The sequence below is a fragment of the Cuculus canorus genome, chromosome 1 (assembly GCF_017976375.1).
Source record: "Cuculus canorus isolate bCucCan1 chromosome 1, bCucCan1.pri, whole genome shotgun sequence".
NCBI classification, from domain to species: domain Eukaryota; kingdom Metazoa; phylum Chordata; class Aves; order Cuculiformes; family Cuculidae; genus Cuculus; species Cuculus canorus.
The window spans coordinates 144,848,706-144,872,884 of NC_071401.1; the positions used below are offsets into that span (position 1 = coordinate 144,848,706).

Sequence of the window (24,179 nt, forward strand, 5' to 3'; positions counted from 1 at the left end):
GGATTTTCACTGAGGACATTGCTGATGTCAACAGAAGGCATGCCCATCTCTAATAACCCAGTTAAGCAGGCCTGTGTTGATTGGAGTCACCCAGTTCACAGACTGGAGGGCAGAGCACACCTTGTGACATGAGGGAAATGCATTGTTTTTGTGTGTGAGCCAAAGAGAAATACAGGAAAATACTTTTTTTTTTGGTTAGACTTGCTCTCAGCAGATAATTTTTTTTAGCAGCACATTCAGTCCTCATATGAGCAGATGTAGTTTCTCTGAGCTGGGTATTTTTAATGCTCTTACATCAGAAGCTGATTAGCCCTATTAGGACTGGGCATTAGATGCAAAAGGAAAATTAGCACTCGCTAATCTGCGAGAGAGGAAATCTAATAGTCCTTTATACCACCTTTGCTAGCAAGCGTCTAAAATGTTAAGAACTAGAAAACTGGAACAGGCCTAATGTATAGCACAGGTCAAGCCTCAAAGCTCCAACAGGTTCAGTGGTGTATGTTGTCTGATACTACCACAGGAGTTGGTACTGACTCTAGTCCTGCTGAATTCAGGGAGAACTGATGTGTACAATAGCTTCTCTTTGCTTTTTGTGGTTGAAATGGTCACTGAAATTTATTTGTTTGATGCAGGTTCATAGAATTGTAAAAGGATGCTGAAGAGGTCAGTCAGTCCATCCCCTGCCACAGTAGTTTATTTCCTCGCAGCGACTGGAGATGGAGAAATAAAATAGCCTGTATTTACATTTATAATTTTGTTGGTTGTGTTCTTGTAAGACACATATAATCCGTGTCTGTTTCTCAACTGTCTTCAATACAAATAGCAAACTTTCACTCTGTAGCCTGACAGATGCTTCCTGAGATTTGAAAAACTGTGAATGGGCCTCTTGCAACATAATTTAAAAAATTTAATTTGTTTTTATTTTGTAGTAAAAATCTTTCCTTGCCTTCATAGTATGTGACATTGACCACAGAATCAGAAAAAGGCATCTTTGAAAGTTTTAACCTCCAACAGAGTATTTCAGAAAGAACCAAACATTTATTTGATACAGGCAGAAGTGTTTTCGTAGAGAAGAGGGACTGAATGCTACCTTCTAATTTTCACATTTGAAATTATTATACTTCTTGTTACATTGTGTTTACAACCACCATTACATTAGAGAATAGGGTAATAAACCCTCAAAATAACTTAAAAGGATTACATATATAAGGAATAAATTTAGCTTTGGCACAGCTATGTGGACATGGAGAGATAAGAGCTCCTTTGAATTTTAAATCCTTGTATGTAAGCCATATGCATTTTGCGTAGCTTTTTCCTAGCATAATCCTCAAAAACTTCACTCCTAGAGGATGTGGGATGATTCAGCCATTTTAAGTCATACGGACCGCTAGATCCCATACTGATGTGTGATCATTGCTGACACCAGGCAGAACTGTTGCTTCATTTGAAGTCAAGGGAGTTTGAATAGCTATTATCCAGGTGCATAATGCTTGCAGAATCTGGCTCTCTATTCTCACGTTCTGCCAAATCTAGCAGATGAAGTGGCATCATAAAATATTTGCAGGATGTTTGAGATATTAGAACAGGATCATAAATAGGGCATATGCGTTGTTCTGGAAAAGCCTGTCAGAACAATTGCTTTTCCATTTATGAAACCTGTCTGCACCTTTTTATCACACAGTATTCTGTTTCATATTCCTTTTCTCATCGATTACCTTCTATAAGCTGTCAGGGATTACTCTCCTTTGGACTTCTGCAAATCAGTGTGTTTAGAGGAAGATGTTAATTTTACACAATCATTTCCCTTCTGCAGTTAGCCTGCTCTGTCTGTTCCCTCAGGCACCTTTTCTTTTAATTGAGCTTTGTATTGAAATGTCAGACCCTTCTATTTGTGGCTCAAATATATTGGAAACTCTTGCACTCCTCAGCTAAAAGATGTACTGAGGACTATAGTGACCATCCTGGCGAATCAGAGAATGGCACAGTATCCTTTCTCATTCCATTCCTGCTTCCTAATACAATAATGTCAGCACTAACTGTGCATATAATTTTCTGATGTAGATAACCTCTTCACTTGAAAATATGTCCAAAACCCCCTCCTCTTGGCTGAAGCAGTAAGAAACTAATGATTTGGGCACACTTGCTTCCACCCACTGGAGGTCAGCACAGATCTTCATAGGAAGTAAGGAGAAGCATTGTGGGCTTGTATGAAAGGGAAATGTTATGATACTGGGTTTGATGCTCAGTGTTGGTAGGAAGGTGTGTTGCTCTGCAGTGTCCTTGATGACATCACGGGACTCTTGACAGCAAATTACTTACATATTCTTCCACTTGATTGAGACAAAGAATAGAAATGAGTTTTGGAAATATCCACATGGTAAAGAGAAATGATTACTGGTATTGAGATTTAGGTAGCAAACAATTGAAAAAAAAACCCAAATAAACAACAAAATAAATTTATTTCCACAGGCATGAAGTCTAATTGTCTCATTTTTAAGGTTCAGGAGAAAGTGTAACTCCTTTCCACTGAAGAGTCAGGTTGAGAGTCATATTGAAGCAGTTGGAGAGGATGATAGATCTGCAAAGCCTGCTGGAGACAAAAAGTAATCTCCAGTAGTTTTCCAGATGGTCAGAATTTCACCCATAGATTTTAATATTCAAAAGGACCCTGATGATTCTATCTGACCATCTGAATCGCACAGGCTGTGGAATGAAAGGCCAGACCACTACAGGGAAAATTAACAAATCTTGAGATCTGGAAATCTTGGTAGAAACTAGCGAGCTAGACAGCCGGGTTGTCTTGTTCAACTACTTTTCATAAAACCCATAAGTATTAAAGCTGTTTTCGTGTTCTAAATGTCACAGTAAAAGTGTAGCAACAAAGGATTATTTGACTTTACTGTTATTTAATAAATTAAAGCTTTTTCTTAAAGACCATAATGAGATGGCGTCTGTAAGTGGTGTTATATGGATGTAAGTTCTCTGGAGAAATTTTGAGTAGCTTTATTGACACTCTTTGTATTAGATGTAAAAATCCCAACTTCTTCACCAGCAGAAGAATGATGGGTGCACGGTTTAAACCAGATCCTGTCCAGATAAATAAAAATTTGGTAATTTTAAGGGAAGATAAACAACAGTGTCTTCACTGCTTTTTGTGGAAAACAAAAACAAAAACCAAAACAACTGGCAAAAACTAATGTTATTATTACCAGGAAAAAAAAAGATGTTTCTGTCAGCTAAGGAACCAAGAAGTCATTCCTCACTAAATCTCTCCATCAGATGCATAGTCTGTGTACTACTGTTACTAACCCCTTGCTCTGTAATCTCTCTGTATATATGTCTAATTTATCAGTTTCTTGTAGATTGTCAGCAGCCTGCTGCCTCCATACCGCCACACGGCTCACAACTAGCCAGGGGGCCAGATTGCCAGACTGTCAGGTAAATTTAACTAACTTCTCTTTGCACATAGCTGCATGCACGTCTGCAACGACCCTCTTCCTCCTGATAGAAAAGCTCTTCACTACCCTTCTTCACTAACAGCAATTTGAGGAACAGTGATAATTTCTGCAGTGACAGTACAAACATGACTCACAGCATTCCCGCATTTATGTCAATGTAAAAATATGGAAAAGAATGCAAAGTTGGATCCCACAGTCCTCATTGGGCCCTCTTATGCAGAGAGTTTCTCAATGTTACCAAAATAGTAATGATTTTATTTTGTTGCTAGATAAATTTACATAAATGAGGGCTTCTAATTTTAGGTGTAGTTGTCTCTTTTTAAGGTGGTATTTCAAAGGCATTTGTGAGATTTTAGCAGACACTTCTTGGAAAGCTCTCTCTGACCTGGAAACTTTGACCCACTGCAGTCAGTTCTCAATCTTGTTGTTAAAAGAAAACTCTGGTGTTCTTAAACTTATTATTAAAAGTAAACTCATGGTGGTCTTGCTCTCAGGTGGTGCAAAGGCTAAATCACATCTCTGAGACAGCTGAGTCAATCAAGGCGCAAACCCAAACCTAAGCAAAAAGAGATTACAGCACTTTAATCTGTTCACAGTATGTTCTGTGCATATATTCACATATGCCTACACTCTCATCTGAAATGGGTTATGTTATTTCTAGACCTTAGCCTGATCTGTAGTGACCCAGTTGATCTATAACCCTACATACAATGAAGCTTTTTCCCATGCAGCGCTGAACTTCATGGGTGCGGAAGTCTGCAGTGATGCCTGTTGGGGAATGGATGTGGTACAGCTTTCAGACTACACATAAGGCACTGCCAAGTGTTAATTCTGCAAGCCACAGAAGGTCTGACCGTGGCCGTTGAGCAACTGCTTCATTTGTGCTTCTCTCTTATTGCCTATAAAGTGGAAGTATTAGTAGCTTCCTCACTATATTCAAGTATTATGACAATTTTACTGAGACGTTGGGGAAAGCTCATTATACCTGATAAGTACCATTAGCTGGTTTGAAGTTTTGCAGCACACTGAAAAAAAGTTACTAGTTCCATTTAAAATCCTTAAAATCCCTGTCAGGTAGTTTCTGTGGTATTTAGATGTAATGACTATTTGAGAATATCGTTACTTGCTTTGGATACATAGAAGTTTAATGCCAGCACGTCTTATTTCAGCCCTATTTAATTTACAATCACAAAACCACAGCCTGTTCTGTTTCTTCCAGAGCAGCTCTCCTGGTAGACACTATTCTCTAATACTATCCCTCTCAAAATGCTAACAAACTTGCTCCTGAAATTTTAAATGTTTTTCTCAGAATGGAAGTAAAGGATAAAGTCCAAAGGAAAGTCTTGAGACTTTCTGGTTTGTCCTTGAATGCTTCCTTAGTTAGGAAAACCTCATTAGTTACAACCTGAACTGGAAGTGTTGTTCAAGAGGCTTTTCCAAATCAAACCCATGATATAGGAAAATGATAATTGTGATTTAAAATATGGTTAATTTAAAAAAATTCAAATCGGTCATCCCATGAAGAACGCACACCTGTATACTTAACAATACTGAACTATTGACTTTCAAAAGCCTATTGGTTTTCACCACTAGATTGATACTCTTCTGGTGAACTGAAAGCCGCACACTATCAGTGCTGCTGCCTTGCTTGTCTCAGCCATGTAGCTTCACAGCCTCGCAAAACACTGAAGCGTAACGACAGATTTAATGCAAGTCAGCATGATGGTATAAGATGCTGAGTGCTTTAAATAAAATAATTGAAATATGGAGTAAAATTTGGAGGCATTTAAAGACCCAGTTAGACTTACTGAGGTTCAGATTTTCTAAATCCAGCATAGGTGGAAGAAGGTGTACTGCCCTTCCTTGTCCTCCTGGTATGAATCCAATCACATGATGATGTTGAATGAGGCAGATTAAAGCTCTGCCCAGCCCTGAAGTCACCTGTTTTAACAGGTATGCCTGTTTTTTAAGCCACATTAGTCTTGCAGTAATCTCTCAGTGGCATTTCACCCAGGATTAAACAGTAGCTTGTTAAGACTTTAATTTACACAGATATTTTGTGCACCCTACAATATGTCTAATCAAGTTCAAACTAGTTAACATGCCTGACCACAGCACAGATAGAGTCACTCTGAACTTTCAACCTCAAATACAAAGAGTTTTCCCTTATCCAATATCTATACTGAATTTTAAGTGAGACTTGTGTAACTGGATTTTCTAGTAATTGTGATTCCAGTGTGTAGGCTTTGGCGAATCTCACAGGATAAGCTATGAACAGATTCAGACTAAATTAAACTCTGGGACACATATATGGAATATATTTAGCTATGCATCTGTCTGTCTTTTTGCTTAAGTCTGCATATTTCAACTGGAACCTGATCTGGAGAATCTGTGAGAAATTTTCTTAAGAGATATTCTAAGTAAACTAATCCAACAATGCATGAAAGTATCACTCTGCCTTCCATGCATAACCTCAGTTTCCAGGTCCAGGAGTGAGCAACCAAATCTAGGGCTATCCTGAAAATCACTGGGTAATGTCCACTCTTCCTAGCATCTGTAGCTTACCTGTCTGATGGACTATATTGGACAAGACTAAAAAAATTCCATCAACGAATATGAAAAAGAGCGTGTTTGTCTTTGGATCATATTCAAGTTTCTGTTGAATGCAGTGAAAACCTCATTTTCATAATCAGAGGCCAAACTCTAGACCCAAGTTATCTATTAATAAAAACTAAAAAAAACAGAACCAAAAAAACTGATCCTGCGAATGAAATTAAATTTCAATAAGAAACACTGGATTTATTTCCTATAAAATAGGAAATAAATTAAAATATTACTGCCTGCAAAATGGTTGCATGCTGAAAATATCACTGGTCTGTTTATATTTTCTTTTGCTGATATGTTACAGTTACAATCAGTGCCAGAAAATACTGCATGTGAATGGCATCTTTAAAACAGAGTACAGAGTACTTACTAACACCTAAGGGCTTTGCATGCTGTTTTTCAATTGATTTTAGAAATTCATCATTAGCATTTTCAATCCCTCAGAAAAAGAACTGCTTAAAAGAAGACAATAATACTAACACAAAGAATAACATAGACTTAATTCATTAACTAAATGAATAATAGATCCCCAAATCATACCGGCCTTTAAAGAAAGGTTTACAAAAATATCTATTAAAACCAAATGTTTTAAAAGGCACGCATATCCCGCATGGGGAATGTAACAATGTTCTTCCTTGTTCTCAGTTAATAGTCAATGGCTTCAGGTTCTTCCATATTTCTCTATTGCTTTGTGTTATTAACCTCACTTGCCATCTTCTAGTACCCACGACTGTCAATGTGCCTGATAACTCAGCTCCAGGATCTGCTGTCACGATCACCTTTACTGCCATAAAAAGCACACAATGTCATGTGCCACTTGCTGACTCTGGTGTAATTTTTGATTATATACTGGTACAGTAATCTGCATTAATGAACTTAATGTATTGTGTTTCTGATGGTGTAACAATAGAGTTTTAGGAAAACATTCAAATCTACTGGGACAGCAAGTGATGGATATATATATGTTGATACAAAGGTGCCTAATAACCTTGTAATTTTTTCTATTCCTAATGCCCCTAATATTTATTATTGATTGAAAGGGGAATGGTGAGACCAAGTTTTATATTTCTTCTGTGTGCAGAAGTGTGCTTGTATTTCGAAGCGAGAAGCAGCACAGAATTACCACAAAGTTGAAACAAATGTAATTCTAAGCATTGTGCATCCTAATCCGAGCAGAGTCTAGGATAGGTTGTATTACAACATTTGCCATCGGGGCAGATTTTGTACTGAAGGTCATGCCAAAACATTATTATAGTTGTGCATATTTATGCAGAGGAGAATCTTATGTGTCTCAAAGAGGTTCTCTTCCAGACCATTGCTGTGCATAAATAGTCTTAACGATGGCTATTTCATCACCAGTCCTCTCAGAGCAAGAACATCTAGTGTTGGTCACTTTTCAAGCTAGGAAGGAACCCCTTAAAGTCAAACACATCTCAGCTAATGAGCAAGGAAAATGTCTTGTAAAATTTCTGTTCCTTTCTGACAATTAGAGAAATTCTTTGAAAAAAAGAAATGGAGCAGCAAGGGAGGAAAGTAAGGCAGTCTTTGTAGAGTAATGTGACCACGTCTTTGTTTGTCTTCTTCAAATGTGATGATAGAGTACTAATTCACTTTTATTTCTCTGAAGGACTTAAAACTAGTGCTTCTCCGAAGCCTGTCTTGAAAACTTTGGAGGTGCTGAAGCAAGGTGCTAGTTCTTAATGAGTGGATAAGTTTGAGAGTAAACACAGACCTTTTGAGTCTATCTGCAGTCACTCCTGACACAGACTCTTCTAAGTGGAGTAGGCAAAGATCTCACTTAGATCCCTCTGTAGATGCTGTATCTGCATCTATATTTGGCAGAATACACCGGAAGAAAAGTATATGTACAGCTGTGGGAAGAATTATTTAGAGAAGGCAGGTTTGATGTATTTTCAGAGTGTTTGATTAAACAAGTCCAACTACTAAGCTTCAAGTAAATATTTTAGATCAAATAGTATACCTAGGTGCTTAGGTTAGACTAAATCTATATGTAAACTGAGGAGTCATGGTCCATAGCACTAAACACTTTGGGACTGACCTACTCAGCTTAGCACAAAACAAAGCTTGTGAGGTCCTGATCTTCCGCAACCCGCTCTCACCAGTCATTTTGCAATCGGCAAATTCATCTTCAGGAGCACTAATGTGAAACAGAATCTAACTTAAGATATACAAGTCTATGATCTTCAGATAAGTCCAGAGGTGCAAGGTCTGTGGCTCCTTCTGAACTGTAGTACCTGTGGATTTATGGTCATAGGCTTCTCTAGGCTTCTCTGATTTGAAAATGTGGACATTGCCGTCTACTTTCTTGATGGCGACTGTGCACACTTGTTTCTGTTTTCAAGAAAGCACAATGTCCTTTCTTTGTTTCCTTAAATAAATGCTGTATGTGGAACTACAGACATTTTCAGTACCACTGGCATTTTCAGTGGCAGATTTTCAAATACCTCTGGCATTTCAAATTGATTCATTTCCAGCAATAAATTAATAGCATTCTTTCAGCCAACACTCCAACAGTCTGTGCTGCAGAGATAATATGTAACAGCACATTTTCTGAAGAATGAAAATGAAAAAGGCAACTTTTCTTGAAGACAAGGACGTAAATTATTGTATTTCACCTTATATCACACCATTGACCTTGGTATATCTTCAAGAGTATAGAACATTTGAAGTATTAGGAAAAGAACTTTTCCCAGACACATTAAAAAAATGGGAGGGGGTGAGGTTTGTTTTTTATAATTGCATTTACTTGTATTCTATTTTGGTATCTTGTTTTGCCACATGCTTTCCTTTAAAGTTTAATTGCTGTCACTTAGCTTGACATCAGCAAGATGAGCTGCAGTTTACCTTTTTAAAACAGGACAGGCCAAGACTGAGGAGTAATATAGGACTCAAGCTGTGTGCAAATTACTTACCGCAGGGTAGCATAGACTCCTGAGCTGACTTTCAATGAGCAAACCTGAGTATCTGAAGCTTTTCTAGCACAAGCATCCTGGAACTCTGCACCAAGAAATGGCATATGTTTGTGTTCGTTGCCCCTTATCTTTGTGCTGCCACTGCTAGGCTGCAACTCCAGCCCTACCTGCTTTGCTGAAAGCTGGTTCAGACCTCTGCAATATATGACAGGGTACACTAAAAATGCACATTTAGAAGTGTAACAGGTGAATGCTGTTATCAGAGAAATTGTACATGAAAACCAGCCAAATGTCAAAAGTATATTACAGAAATGAAGAGAAAACAAACAGCACAAAACCAAAAGAAAACAAAACACAAACCCTCCCACCCTTTGGAAGTGTTAATTGCAAAATAAGTAACGCTTATGTTGCCTTACAAAGAAAGTTACACTATATTTGTACAAATGTACTAGTAAATAGTTCACATTCAGTAATAAATCAGATTATCGCAAAATGGCCCAATCCGATTTTCAGACTGGCACTGTCCTTCATATCAAACATTTGATAAGTTGCATATAGAAAATCTTTAATGTTCACATAAAGATTGGCATCTTTGTTTTGTCATTCAAATTTACTCCCACATTTCGCACAGGCATTTGTTTTTCCACACAGCATTTTTCATTAGAGCACTGAAAATGGCAACCGTGTACATGAACTGGCAAGCAGGATATCCATGGCATTTCATGTGTGCATCCAGGTGTCACTGAACGTGTGCACACTGAGAATTTTCTTTGGGTATACTCTGAGAATACAGATTTAGAGATAAGGTTTCATTCCCTTTGAAAGTTTGTTTTCAGCTCTGTACTATTTACATGCATGTAAAAACTTTGCTGTGTATTTTAAGCACTTTTTCTCTTTTCTTTTTAATTTTCAGTCCTAATGCTCTTCCAGAAGAGCAGCCACATTCCAGCTCTCAGTGTGCCCCTCTCAACTGTCTCTCTAAGCCTCCTCCTTATCCTTAATCTTCATATGCAACATAAGAGAAAATGCGAACAGAGTGGATTTCATGCAACAAAGGCTGGGGGTGTTCCCAGCAAGCAGGTTGATAATCTTGCCTTGTTTGTGCATTGACAAGTCTGGATTCATATCCCCTGCTCTGTTGACTGAGAGAAGGTTGAGAAGAAGAACACAAAGCACAGAGCCCAACCTATCAAGAAGACTTTTTATGGTTCCTCTGATCGTATTCAAACTTTGCTATCACAACTAAAATGTAGTAAAATTTAACACCTCGACAAAAATGTTCTTTCCAGCTGCTTGGCTTTACCTCTGAAATAATGAGAGACTTAAGCCAAAATTAAATAAAAGTATGTTACAAAAACCCTATCCTCACATTCTTTACGTTCAGCCATAGGAATCAGGTCAAATTTCCTCTTGTCATTAAGGGTGTGATATTTATTTTTTACTTTATTTGCACCAGAATTTTGTGTTTATAAAGTAGTCTTTTTTTTTCCTTTTTATGAGAGTTGTATTTAATTGATTTTATTTTTTAAAAACAAGCAGAAATAGTTTAAATGAAGACTGATTGTGTTAATAGTAAGAAGAGGCTTGTTGCATTGGCCAGCACATGGCCACTTTTTATTGCACGAAAATGTTGGAAATGAGTTGAATTGGAATGTTAACATTGACTGTATATTTTGCTGCTGCACTGACATTGTTTATGCACTTGGGTTTTTTAATTCTTATTACACTAGCTTCTGGTTTTGTTCTAGCTCTTCACTGGAAGATAATTATTAAGCCTAAGAAGGAGATGAAAGGATGATGTACTGATTTGTTTTCAGTTGTTTGCTTGCATCGTAATTATATTTTTGCATTTCAGACAAGTAGATGAATTGGTGCTGTATTTTGGGGTTACTTTCTACTTGGTATCTAGAAAGAAAATCTAAAACATGTAAAATGTTGTGTGCTAATTAAAAACATTCTTTCCTCACCTCCCACATTCAGGATACTCGCTTCAGGCCTTACCGTGAAAGGCTAGTATGAATGGCGAAGTTACATGCCTTTCGTGTGAAGTATTCTGTGGTGAAGGAACTCATGCAGGTAGGGTTAATGGTATGGATGAAAGTTAGTAGGACTTTACTACAGTGCATTTTTTCCTTGCCAAAAATCAACAGACACAGAACCTTAGCTCATGTCAGTTTATGACAAATACTCAGGTGATCTACGCTACGCAGACTCTATCGCAACAGTGCACAGTGTTCCTAGTTAAAGATTCTTTCCTGGGAAAGCTGAGTAAGTTTGGTTTTTTTTAAAAAGTAGTGGCTTTCAGAACAAAATAGCAGAATTTGTTTTGCACAGTACCTGACAGCAAGGCAAGTGGCTAAGGAGGGGATCATGGTTCAGGATCTATTGGCTTCCCATCTGGTCATCAGCTAGAAAAAAAGTCTGCAGTACTGCCTACCTGCCTACTTGTGGGTAATTAGCACACTCCTTGCATTGTCAGGCGGCCTTAATTATTTACAGAAGAAAGGCTTGGATATTTCTGTATGTCTTTATTCCTTCTCTGCAGCATATGTATGACCTAGAAGTGGGAAACAGAGTACAGCCTAAGGTACAGAGTAGCTGGAGAAAAAAACATTGCTGCAGGTGTGGTTGGAATAATTCTTTCATATTCTGCCTGAATTTGTGAAAATGAAGTCAGTCTTCTGTTAGTAACAGTGCTTACCAAATGTTATGATACACAGAACATCAGCAGAGGAAAGAATCAGTGACCACTCAGTGTGCCTAACAAGTCATTACCATAGTACCAGTAACAAAGGTGCTGTAAATAGAAATACTCTATGTATTCAACAATGTATGTCATGTAACCTTGGCAAAGCAGCTGAGCTATTGTAACAAAACATTCAGAGTAAGAGGTGGAGAAAATAGGAACAAACTAATATCCAGTTCTGATCAGATCAAACAGATAAAAAACTCAGCAATGTTTCGGTTTTGGTTTCCACACAGTTCTTATGATTATTCTAGTACACATTTACATTGCTACTCAGTATCACACTTAACCTACGTGTTGTTTTGTCATACAAAAATGAAGTAAAAACTTGTTCAGCTCTACCATACTGACACTGAGATTAGCTGCTATTTTGATTTGCATTTTCATTAAAAATAAATCCAGTGAAACATTTTGTCTGAGGCAAATGCTGCCTTCAAAAAGTGTCTCAGAATCCCTGATCTTGTCAGATTTGTGTATGAATATTGTACAGTGGCCACGTCTGCATCCAACAAAGACAGCCACTGTATATTGTTAAAAAGAAAAAGAATTTGCGTTGCATTTTTCAATACAGTTGCCTCTGGCTGCATTTGGAATAGTTTTTCCTATCTTCATGTCTTCATATCCAAAATATGCGTTTTCCCTGGATTTAACTTAAACAGAAATTCAGTGAAATACATTTCCTTTCTATACAGATACAAATTTATTGGGAAAAAATGCTGTATTGGAACAACTGTCTAGAAATTTATTTGTTTCCATCTGTGATTTGCAAAGCAACTTCGGGAAATTGAAATGTTGTACTGGTATGTCCATATGGATCCAGAGTTATTACAAAACAGCTACCAATGGTATAGAAATTGTGGCCGTGTTTTATAGAAATAAGTGGGTTTATTAAATTTTTTATTCTCTTTAAGCTTTAAATTCTTCCTTTCTAAGTTTTCAATTTACATTTTACATTTTTTATATTTAATATAACTTAAGTGTTGGAAATTTAAGAGAAATAGAAACAAACCAACTTAAATATACAGATGGCTGTAGTTATTGCACTATAAGTTATAAAACTGTGTAGGTCCCTGGGACAAGCTTTGTCAGTTAACCAATACAAAATAAAATATATATCTTGAACCTGAGATGATAAACAGTTATTTACTATATAGTCATTGATAACATAAAACTTTGTGAGAGATTTTGTAGGAAATATTTACATGCAGACAAAAACAGAAAGAAAAGCATGTTTTTTAAGGGTTGCAAAATATTGTATTTTGCCCATTTAAAATCAATTTCTGGTGTGTTGATTTCTTAATCATTAAAAATCAGGAAAGATAAAATTATACATGTGTTTGCAATGGTTTGTATACATAGAAATGCTGAAATGTGTCCTACACAGTAAGGAAGCAATTCAAAGCCTGCTTTGATTTTTGTATCTGAAATGCAGCTTTTGTTCTTTGTGATGGCCTTGAAATTTCTTTGGATTTGGACTAGCCTGTTCAGTTCTGGGTTTGGGTTTTATTTTCTGATGTAGTGAAAAAATACTCCTAGTTCCATGAAATGATCCACTTCTGGAAATTCATTTTATTGGAAATGTGTGGGGAAAAATAGAAAAGGAAAAAAAATTGAAATATAAGGGGAGAACAAGATGATTAAATCAATTTTAGAATGTAATGTAATGTATGGAAAGTATATTTTCTATCAGAAGATAAATGGGGGAAGAGAAGGAGGAAATATTACCGTTTTTCGTGCTAATTGTAGAAACTTCTGCCTTCTAGATGGAGGCAGTAGTGATATTCTTTCTGATTGATCTGATTGACAGGTTGGCATCCCTGTCCTTTCTCCATCCATTTTGTTTTTCACAGTCAATTAATGTAACCATAGTTATACAGTAGGGTTCATGGAATGAAACTGTAATTAAGGTAACGTTGCAAGTTTTAATGCCAAGATGACTTTCAACTTATTTTTTATTTTAAAATTTGTCAACTTCTTTAAGCCATTTGTCGTATTTAAGTGTGAAGAGAAAGGAGATTATGTTATGAAATAAAACCTCACTTATAAAATATGACCTCACCTCTGACGGCTGCTCATGATGATTATGTTGCAAATACTTAAGTAAGCTGTTAGCAAAATATGACGCAGTTCTCATCACAGTGGGAACGATACCCATGAGTCTGAACCCTCGTTTTGACACTAACCTTATCATTCTGCCTGCAATGATAAAGTCAGTAGTTGTGCTGCCAATTCCAGTGTAGCTAGATAGATCATCATCACCATAAGGTATCGATTCTATCAACCCTTCTGAGGTCTGTTCCTTTCTTTGGCAGAAGATGCATATCCAGCAAGGGTACAGTAAAATTCTTTCTTTTGTTCTTCGGAAATCCTTGTCTGAGAATGGCAGGCACTAAAGCTGTACCTTTGAGGTATGATAATTGCTATAGTTACCTCTTTAAAAATTCCAGTCATCACTTTTCTTCAGTTCTCCTTTGCTGTGTGTGCAGTGAGTCTGAAAGGGTTATACAATATTCAGACTTTTTTAGCCATTAAGGGTTGTTTTTAGTACATTTAAGCATCCTGTGGAAAAGAAACAAAAAAGTAATTGCCTTTCGCCTTCAGGCACAAATGCATCTAAATATGCAATGTAAAACGTGTGCATGAGATTCTTAAGACCATGTAGCTTTTCCATATCCATAATTAAGCTAGAAAATTCTTATTTCTTATGTAATCTGCATATTCCTCTTGCTGGAAAGGCAAGCGGACTATCACATAGAGTCTATATCTTTCATTCTGAGGTGCATAGCTTAAATCCTTATTGGATTTTAATCTGTTTCCTGTGGAGTTCTTGAAAATCCTCTTCGTGAAATCTAACGGCAACCAAGTGACAAACTGACAAAAGGTAAAGGAAAAATCCTATATTCCATGACTGGAGTTAATGTGCAGGCAGACTCTGGGTGATAGGGCTTTGTATTTCAAAAATGTCTTTCTATGAAGCTTTGTTTTGATTATCATGATTTGCTGTAAAGGAAAGAGTGGAGAAGAGTGTATGTTTTTTTTCTCAGCATTAGTAAACTGAGTTGAAAAGTTTTCATTGCTTATGTGATTACAAGATTTCAAGAATATTTTGGATATCATTGAACAAAAATGATTGATAAAAGTTTCAAGTAGACTGGCTTGCTAGCTGAGTTATTATTTTATCAGCTATGAAGAAGAAATAAGAGTAATCTAGCTTTTTTTTTTCTTTTCTATTCACGGATATGCCTATGTGTGCTATGCCAGTGGATAAATTAAGTCCATTTTATTACTTATTGCCCTATTGATTTACAGCCCTGTGGTTTGACTGTTAAAGAGTTAATTAACTTGATCCTTTGTAAACAATTTAAAAAAAAAGAAAACTGATGTTTTGTGACTTTTGTAATCTATTGAATGTTTCCATTTGCATGATGTTCTGTATCTAATGAACCATACAGATTGCTGTGTTCCTTTCAAAAGAGTTTTAACATTGGTGGAGTTTGTGACAAACACAAATTTGTATACTGTATGTTTACTGCTGTAATAACTCAGCTACTCCTATGTTGAATTGACTTTATGTTGTCCTGCCTTCTTGGGGTTAAATGATGGAGTGTTTCTAGATGGTGAAGACTATAAAAGTATATATGTTCATTTGCTAAAGACTGAATATTGGAAACTCTTCTTGTGGCTACTTTATGCTAAAAGCAAAAAAAAAAGTTAAATAATTCTTGTTTCCAAAAATGCATCATTTGTTTTTAAAATTGAAGTAATTCCCATGTTAACTCTTCCATGTCCTTGTAGACAATCCTAGATTAATACCTTGTGAGGGATTCATAAAGTCTGTGCTTGTACATGTGTAATATGATCATGCAGTCAAATGGTTGGGACAAACACTCTAGTGCTGAAGAAAATAATTAAAAGAAGCCAATATACTGATTCTTACATCTTTATGTTCCAATTAAAATTACAGTGTAATGCATAACTGTTCCAGTGAATAAACTGGCCATTTTTGTTCATTTAATTCCACACTGTCTGGTCTACTTCTATTTACATCACTTTGCAGTGTGTCAGCTTGGCTTATACTTTTTGCATTTATTTAGTTCTTAAAGAGCCATAATAAGTTGAAAAGAATTAAAGAACAAGAAAACGTGAAGGGAAATCAACATTAAAGGAAAAGGGAATCAGAATTAAATCAAAGAGGTTTTCTCTGGTTTCTGGGGTTGAGGCAGATACTAAGGTAAAGACTGATTCTCCACATACTGCTTCCAACTGCATAAAGTATTGGTGCAAGGATGCTTTGTAAGATGCAAATCGCCTCCCTCAGGGAATGCGGAAGCAAAGGAAGAGTTCAAGTCAGCATAAAATTGGTTTGGGAGTGCTGAGTACAGTACAGCATACCATACCTGCTTTTTAAAGTAACGAGCATCTTTTATGCTTTGTGGAAGAGCCTTCCTCTCACAGCAAGGAGATCAAAATCCTCCCTCAGCAGCCAGTCGTCCATGAGCATGGCCCTGAGGAGCCATGCAGCCACTGTTGCTCTTCAGGTGACCCTCACTGCCAGCAAGATCCCTAAGGGCTAGCCAGGAAGAGGGGAGATCCTGAAGAAAGGATTGAGCCTCTAAGGCTGCAGTGTTGTTTGACCCAATGGGAACTATAAGAAGTCTGGTTTTGGCTGACTGTTGAGGTGCTTTGGATAGTAACAGGATTTGTGCCTGGTGACGGAAATACAGTTCAAGACCTGTTACTTGCCTAAGTTCTTCCCACTTCTCTCTTTTCTTCCTTTGCCTCATCTAGCAGGCGGAGGTCTCTCACTTTATCGTGTTCACTGCAGAAGTGCAACAGCGCTGCACGAGTATTTTAGCAGAAGTGTGACTACTCAAGATAGAATTTTCTTACACTGAGTGTTCCTCCACTTTGATTTTAAAAGAGTTTCTGAGAATTATAAAGAAAAAAAAAAGGAGAAGCCAGACTTCTGTTCCTCAGCCTATTTGCTTTGATAGCAGTTTCACAGAGAGTTGCCCCTTGTGTGAACATTCTTATGGCAAAGTTGATCTGAGATACTTCTAACCCATATTACTCCTTCCCCTTTCTTTGTATCATTCCTTCAGCTGTTCCTATGCAGCTCTCTGACAAGTGGTGGTATGAGTAAGATCACTGAAATAGTCTGGGTCAAAAACAAACAAACACACACCAAAAATATAACTTTTGTGTCCAAGAAAAATGTCTGTGTAATATATCCCTTTAGAAGCCCTGTTACCCCTTGTTCTGGAGCAGGACGTAATTGCTGACAAATGAACTATAAGTTTTCCTATATAGATATGCCAGATGATAATGAAAAAGATCCTGAAGCTAAAGTTTACAGTGACCGTCACTGCAAATCTTTGTTGCTGGATACCTCCCTTGATAAATATTGCAGTTATGCTTAGAGAAATACCAAGTATTCCCAGTTATTCCTAAAGGCAGAAGAAGACATAGTTTGATTCTTAACACCATAAAACACTTACAGACCTCTGGCAACTCAGGTTGAACACAAAAAATTGCTACATAATTTTGAACAATATTGAAACCTAGATTTCATGAGACCAATGATAAAAATAGGGGTACTAATCATGCTAATCATGAAGAAGGCCATATCAAAGGTCCTGATATACATATCTTCTAGCAGCCTCTGAATGACAAACACAGAAGAGAAGATTTTATGTACAGAATAAAATACAAGGGGGAAATCGAGCTAAGTAGTTGATGATAATAATAATAATTATATGCATCCTGGGAAAAAATTATTTGAATAAAGCTAGCTCTCATCTATTTGCGGTAAAGGGATACGCAAACTGCTCTCCTCTCAGTGGAAGACAGGCACAGGATAGGCACAACTTCTTTCCTCTCAGTGGAAGAGCTAAGTGATTGCCTGAATGAAAGAAGAAAGTCCTAACTATGCACAAAAATAAGTCTCAATGCTATAGTTAACAACTCAGCAGAAGCTTAATAACCCAGTAAAAAGTATTGACCTTTGCCAGAAAGATTCTTTCTTGACTATAGCAGTATATGAGAAAACACACATTTAATTCATTATTTATAAATTATTGTATGTCATATTGCAGGTATCTATACTTTAGGAATAAGTCTAGGTGGCTGCTTTTTAAGAAAAAAATATCATTCAAATTAAAATAGTACGAATGAAAAATGTTATTTGTGAGAAAGCTCTATATGAGATGGAGGAAAGCAGCCCTTTTCTCTCCCTTAAGTGAGTTATCAGGAAGTTTTGGAAATAAATAATGAGGCAGTTGTGTCCACTTAAATTACTTGATAGGATTCTCTACCTGGAGAGGGCCGTCAGGTTTTTTAGGTGTTTATTACATCTCTCAAAGAAATTGATTTTTGCTGTCCAACACCATCATATTGGTTAAGGTATTATTATAAAACCGAGACTGCTTACTCAGATTAGGAGTATATGGAAAGCTACATGAGTACAGAGCTCCCTTAAAGATCAAATTCTGTGTGGAAAGGATGTAGACCAAATATTTTGTTCCCCTCATACAGACAGGAAAGGCCTACGGTCTCAGGATAAAAAGAGCTCCTGTTTTTATGGCACAGGTCACCTTCTGTCTCCCTATAGAAGACTAAATGGCTTTGCTATCACAATAAGAAACCTCCATTAGAGATAAGCAACCTCAGTAAACTCAGATGGCTCAAAGCTGATCCATACAATGCAGCTTTTTCTATAGCAATACAGCTCTAAGATGAAGCAGCAGCTGCCCTTCGTGGCTATCCAGATGCTACCATCAGGCCTTAGACTAGAGAAGTTACTTTAAAATTAGGTGGAGTTTGGCCCATGTCATCCATAGTTGGTTGTGAAACTTGCTTTGACCTGAGTGACTAGATCTGCTATTCAGTCCATTCCTCGGAGATTAAAGAGAACTCTGAGTAGGAACAAAACTACACAGACTTTAGTGGTGTCTATCTGGGTGTTGGCAATTCACCTGTATGGAGCAGATGACAAGACTGTGGGCATGACATGGAGTATTTTACACAATTTGAAGATGTGACTGGCAAGTGCTTTCCTGACCAGCTTGTGACTCAACATTAGCCACGCAAAATGTAAAATTAGAACTTATACAAATGCACTGCATACAAATACCAGGAATCTCAAAGTCCTAGATTTCTTAAAAAGAAAATGCCTCTGTGAAGCCACCACTGCCTTCAAATATTTTTGTTATCTAAGCCAAATGCAAAGTAGCTCTTTTTATCTTCAGAGCACTCTATGCATATTAATTCATTCCCCAACCACGTTTGCAAAATGAGTCCTGTTATCTCACACCTACAGATAGACAAATTGAGACTATGTGATGGGAAAACATCATCAACACTCAACAAAGTGAGACGAGGTTCTGTACAAGTAACCCTTCACGTCTCTGTGTACATCCACCCGGCATACACTGGAATACCTAAGTGGTTTTATATGGGATAGCCAGGTGCTCTCAGCAAGGTGAGTTTAGACCATGTGGCACAAAGCCTGCTTCAGAATCTGCATTGCTCAAGTGCTTGAGCTGGTTCAGAGCTCATTCCCTATTTCTGCAATGCTTGGTACTAATAGAACATCACTATAAATAACTGAGGTTTAACATCCACTTTCTAGTGTTAATTTCCGTAGATCTATTCCCTCCTTCTGACTGTCAGACCTGTAAATCAAAAAGGGAGTTTGACTCACCAGGCTTCAAGATGAAAACACTGCCTAAACATGGGAAAACTTTTCTTCCCCCAACAGCATTAGCTCAGTAAAATATAGATGATCTTTTTCTGGTAGAGAAGTTGGATTTCCTTTAAAGTGACTGCATCTCTTTAAAGGCTATGTTCAAAATCTTGAATATAAATCCACCACAGAGTCCAAATTAAGATTCGGGAGTTTTGGAAGATTCAGATCCCTCATCTGTGCAGTTATGTTTAGTGCTATTTATGCTTGAATATAAAAGTGTGACACATTTCAGTATGGTAGAGCTACAGCCATTTGCAGTGCATAATGCCTCACATGTGTACGCTAAACTTGCTTGAATTACTGAGTTCCAAAACTAGACAATGTTAGATCACTGTAGGTAAAAATACATTTTAAAAATTATAAATATGAATGGAATGCTATTTTTCAGATTCATATACAAGAGAGAGTTTAAGTGGAACAGGAGCAGCATTTATATCCTTTTCACAGCCTTTGCACCAAATAATCACATTTCAGCCCCAAAAGATCCAAGGAAGTCTGTGGAATGTGGAACAGAATGAAGGAAAACAAGGGTGGATGAAGCTCACTTAGAGAAGTTGCAAATGCAGCAACGGCTTTGAAGTCTCTCTATTTTAAGTCACTATAAATTATTGAGAAGCATGCTGAGCCACCTATGCGTGTACCAAATGCCTCATCAGAAGCAATCTTAAGTACCCGATAGCTGGGATTTTACAAAAAGGAAAAGAAACAAAGTTGAGGGAGCATTGCAATATTGAGACCAGTATATTCTCTTCCACAGACAGAAGTAATATTATCCCTTTATTTTCACAACATGTTCTATCAGCCAATTGCTCACCAGGTGTTGGTTTGTTAAGGAGAGAACCAAAACATTTTGGTGTACTGTTTAGGTAAGCATTCATAGAGACAACAGTTAATGTATACTGCACCACAGCAGTGAATGTTTTTTTAAACAAACTCCAATCCCATATATCATACTGCCAACAAAAGATTGTGGAGCTGAGGCTTGGCATTGGGAATAAACGCAAAGCAATGGCAAAGAGCATTTAGTTTCATGGTCACACATTTCCACGCGGACAGAGTCCCTGCTCTTAGCTGCAGTCCTTCCCAGAGCTTGTGAGCGCCATATATGTAACACACAAGAGGAACGGCGCATAGCAGCCACCAGCTCCTTTCACACAAGTTGTCATCTTTTCCCCAGGAGTCACCACCAACTTTTCTATCACCCATCCAGGCATGGGTCCCCTCTGAGAAAAGAAAGAAGTAGGGCTCAGAAGAGATGGAGTTTAGGAGCTGGCTGCTGCCATCAGCAGATTAAGGGCCTCTTGGACAGGCATACCAAAGACCTCGCTGGCATGTGTTTTCCTGTCAGACCACAAGGAACTCGTGGGCCATATCGAGAGCAGTTTGCCTAATTTATTCACGATTTTCAACAGAGAATTTAACTTAATCTGGCAAAAGCTAGAGGCACTATTGATTTTGGATGTGAGGAACATCTAAAAGAATTGTCACCCTTGCCCTGGGAATCAGACCCCACTAAAATGTCTCCAATGGGGAGCTTATACTATGGTTTTTAAACTTTCTTTCATAGTCAGTGTTAGCTTTCACTGTAGAAAGAAAGAAGAAATGAGAAAAGAGTAGACCATTTTGTTGAACAAAGTTTGCTTTCTCTCTCCTTTTTCTAACATGATCTTAAAGAAGTTTGTTTTCACCAGTAGTTAATCTAAATCAAAGCTAAAGCACTGCTGCTAATAGTATTTAAATGTCTGACATTAATTGGATAGTGGTGGTGATGAAGAATATTCTGGCTTGTAAAAGCAATCAGTCTTTGTTAAATGAATGCCATTCTGCAAGACTTATCTAACTGATTATGTAGCAGTTACTCTCTCTAAGAAGCAGTCCTACAGTAAAATTAAGGGATATGTGCAATAGCTTTATCTCAAAATGATTTCAATAACTTCCAAAAATTTGCTTGCAATAGACAAAATGCTTCTGTGTACCAAAAAAGGGCTAAGACAAAATAAACATCGAGGCGGTATGTAGCAGGAATTTTCTTCCTTTGACGATCACAGTCCTGTTCTTGCAAAGCTGCATGTTAGCATTCATCTGGTGGACTTTCATGTGGTAGAGAAAGAAATCCTGGGAATAAATAGGATTCTTTATTACAGAGGCTGGAAGTAGACAAAACCTGCTGCTGAGTAGTCCCCATAACTGTCTTTGATAGGGCCCAAAATGACAACAGGAGGAAACAAATAGAAGACAACAGGAGAAAACAAATAGAAGACAACAGGAGAAAACAAATAGAAGCCAACAGTATTCCTTCTTACACAGTCAAGCGAGGTAGAACAGAGATCTGTATTAGAAACACCATTTTCTGGGTGAAAGGAGACTACCATGAATTTTCTTCTGAGGGCTACCTAACTATTCACCATTTTTTATTCCAGCAGCTAGTGTCTAGGTATTGTCTACTCCGCTGGAGTGCTTGTCATGGGATACTTCTGATGTTTGACTTGTAATTCACACTGTTGACCTTACAGCTTCTTCTAGCAGGGAAGTGAAGTCAGTGTGTTCTATCTAGACTTTTTGATGGGGAGGAAGTAACAAAAAAGCTGTGTGCATTTATTTGGTGTAAGCCAGTGTAATGATATAAATTCAGGGTTCCCCTACTGTTCTAAGACACACACTGAGTGCTACATGGGAAACAAGCATCAGGCTTGAATCCCTCTCGTCTTTGTAAGCCGCTCCCCCAGCTAAGAAGCCAGTCTGCAGTCTCAGGCTCAAAGTAGTATTATGTCTTTGAACGCTGGATTCTGTGTCTGTCTGCTGATTTATCTGAGGTTAAGTATCTGCCTCACATTTGATTGCCTAGTCTGTATATCTCTATTGCACACACTGAAGTTGCTTTGTGCATTGTAACTGCTGCTGCCATCAGAAGGAACTTTTCATCTGGAATGTGCAGGAGGGCCTGAGATGAGTGAGATTCTTCTCTAATTAGTATCCTACTCTATCTTTTGCTATATCAGTTCTTGTTCTTCATTATACTTCCCTACTAGCAGAACTGGTTTGTGGGCTATACAACATGTAGTTCACAGAAGTTTCAAAATGTATGATGAACTCTACCCTGACCTAAGCAGGACTTGGCTTGGTTAGCTATGTATCTAAGTATGGATTTTCTATACTACAAGCTGCATTTAAATTTTAGCTTTAATTGGAATTTTGCATCTAACAGAGAATAGCATTTTTCTGTCAAACCTCAGATAAGATACTGTCCAAAGCAGTTCTAAATAAGCTAATGTTTGTAACGTTTAGAAGCATTATAGGTGTATTTTTATTAGGTGCTGAGTTAATGTATCTTCTTTCTCAAGGGCCTGTGCATTAATTCCCTAAAAATACGTTACTACACAGATTTGCTGCAGGGTACAGCACAAGGTAGTACCCAGAGAAACCAAAGCTCGTGGCCATAAACTAAATCCAGGAACAGAGTTATTGTGTAACTGAGAGGAAAATAAGGCTAAACTCCTGCAGAAATAAACTTGACCAGAAGCAACCACAGTAACAGTCTCACTTAGGGAAGTAGTCAAAATTAGGTCCTTTGAAAGCTATTTCTATTAGGAGAAGAAAAGGTTAATATAAAGAGGTTTACTGGAGGAACAATAGTTTACATACAAAGTGAGCCATTTGTTTTCTCACAAACTAAACAAAGATTGCTCTTAAATCCTATTTCCCCTAATGCTTTGGGACTACAGCAGCATAAGACGAGTGCTTGCAAGCCTTTCACATGCCAGAAGTGCCCTTTCAGCTTTTTATTTAGGCTAATCCTTGCCAGCTGTCCTTGCCTTCTTCCTACACCTCTGTGTGCTTCCATAGCCTTCCTGTTGTTCCTCTCGCATGCAAATAGGTGTAATTAAATCAAGTCTCCACCACTGCATTTCTCACCACCCCCACAGAGAGCTCTGGAGCCAGATGGCCCAACTAGTGCCCACACTCGAAAGGGTTAGCTGTGGTTTACTGGTTACCTCAGTTACCATATAACAGAGAGGGTAGATAACTCTTCCCACGCTTCACCTAGGGTGGGAGGTATGCTGCAAAGCTTTTATTCAAGTAGTGTCATTTTGTGACCTTCATATATTTTGAGCAGAATTGGCAGCACTGTTTATGTCAGCACTATGTTTAAGCTTATTCAGTATTTTCTGTTCTCAGATCCCATCTCAAATTATTACAGTAAAGTTTTAATAATTTAGGGTGAAGTTTTCCAAGATTATATCTATCTCTGATTGACTTTTTACACTGAAAAAAATGTTTTTCCTCTTGCTGACATAGCCAAAAGACTCTCTGTCTCTCCCTGGAAATGGAAAAAAAGAGAGATTGAAAGCAGTATATAAAAAAGAAGGAAAGGCGTGCCAGAAGGGGCACTCAGTTAAAGCAGGCAGAACGGAGCCATTGCTGCTGTACAGTAGTTCAGAGCCAGCTTGAACCAGCTGCTCCAGGTCTGTGACATAACTTACTAAGACGAAAGGAGACAATAAGCTACTCTGAGATGCCTGTACTGCACTGAAGTGTATAAATGCTCCATAATTACCATGAATTCACTGACTCTGTGAATTTCTTCTATCACATGCTGCCACTTCATTGCTTTAAATACACCATAGTGATTCAGGAGCACTTTCTGAAGAAAATTAACTTTCGTGACTACTCTCCTGATGCCACAGAGTTGT

At 37.6% G+C, this 24,179-nt stretch overlaps 2 protein-coding genes across 7 annotated transcripts in view; both read left to right on the plus strand.

Moving 5' to 3' along the window:
* The window catches only part of BICD1 (BICD cargo adaptor 1), a 179,869-nt gene extending 164,130 nt beyond the window's left edge, over nt 1–15,739 (plus strand). For 2 of the 6 annotated variants that reach the window (XM_054081185.1, XM_054081194.1), the window contains one exon: nt 9,909–15,739. In XM_054081185.1, coding sequence (XP_053937160.1) covers nt 9,909–10,105 — 197 coding nt within the window. In that variant the 3' untranslated portion in view covers nt 10,106–15,739. Of the gene's footprint in view, nt 1–1,928; nt 1,938–3,352; nt 3,439–9,908 lie in introns of all 6 variants that reach the window. The other 4 variants (XM_054081239.1, XM_054081203.1, XM_054081218.1 and 1 more) reach the window with 4 other exon arrangements.
* LOC128852012 (uncharacterized) overlaps nt 11,015–24,179 on the plus strand; it is a 48,455-nt gene continuing 35,290 nt past the window's right edge. Inside the window, exon 1 of the mRNA XM_054065087.1 lies at nt 11,015–11,071. Coding sequence (XP_053921062.1) covers nt 11,015–11,071 — 57 coding nt within the window. The remainder of the gene's footprint in view (nt 11,072–24,179) is intronic.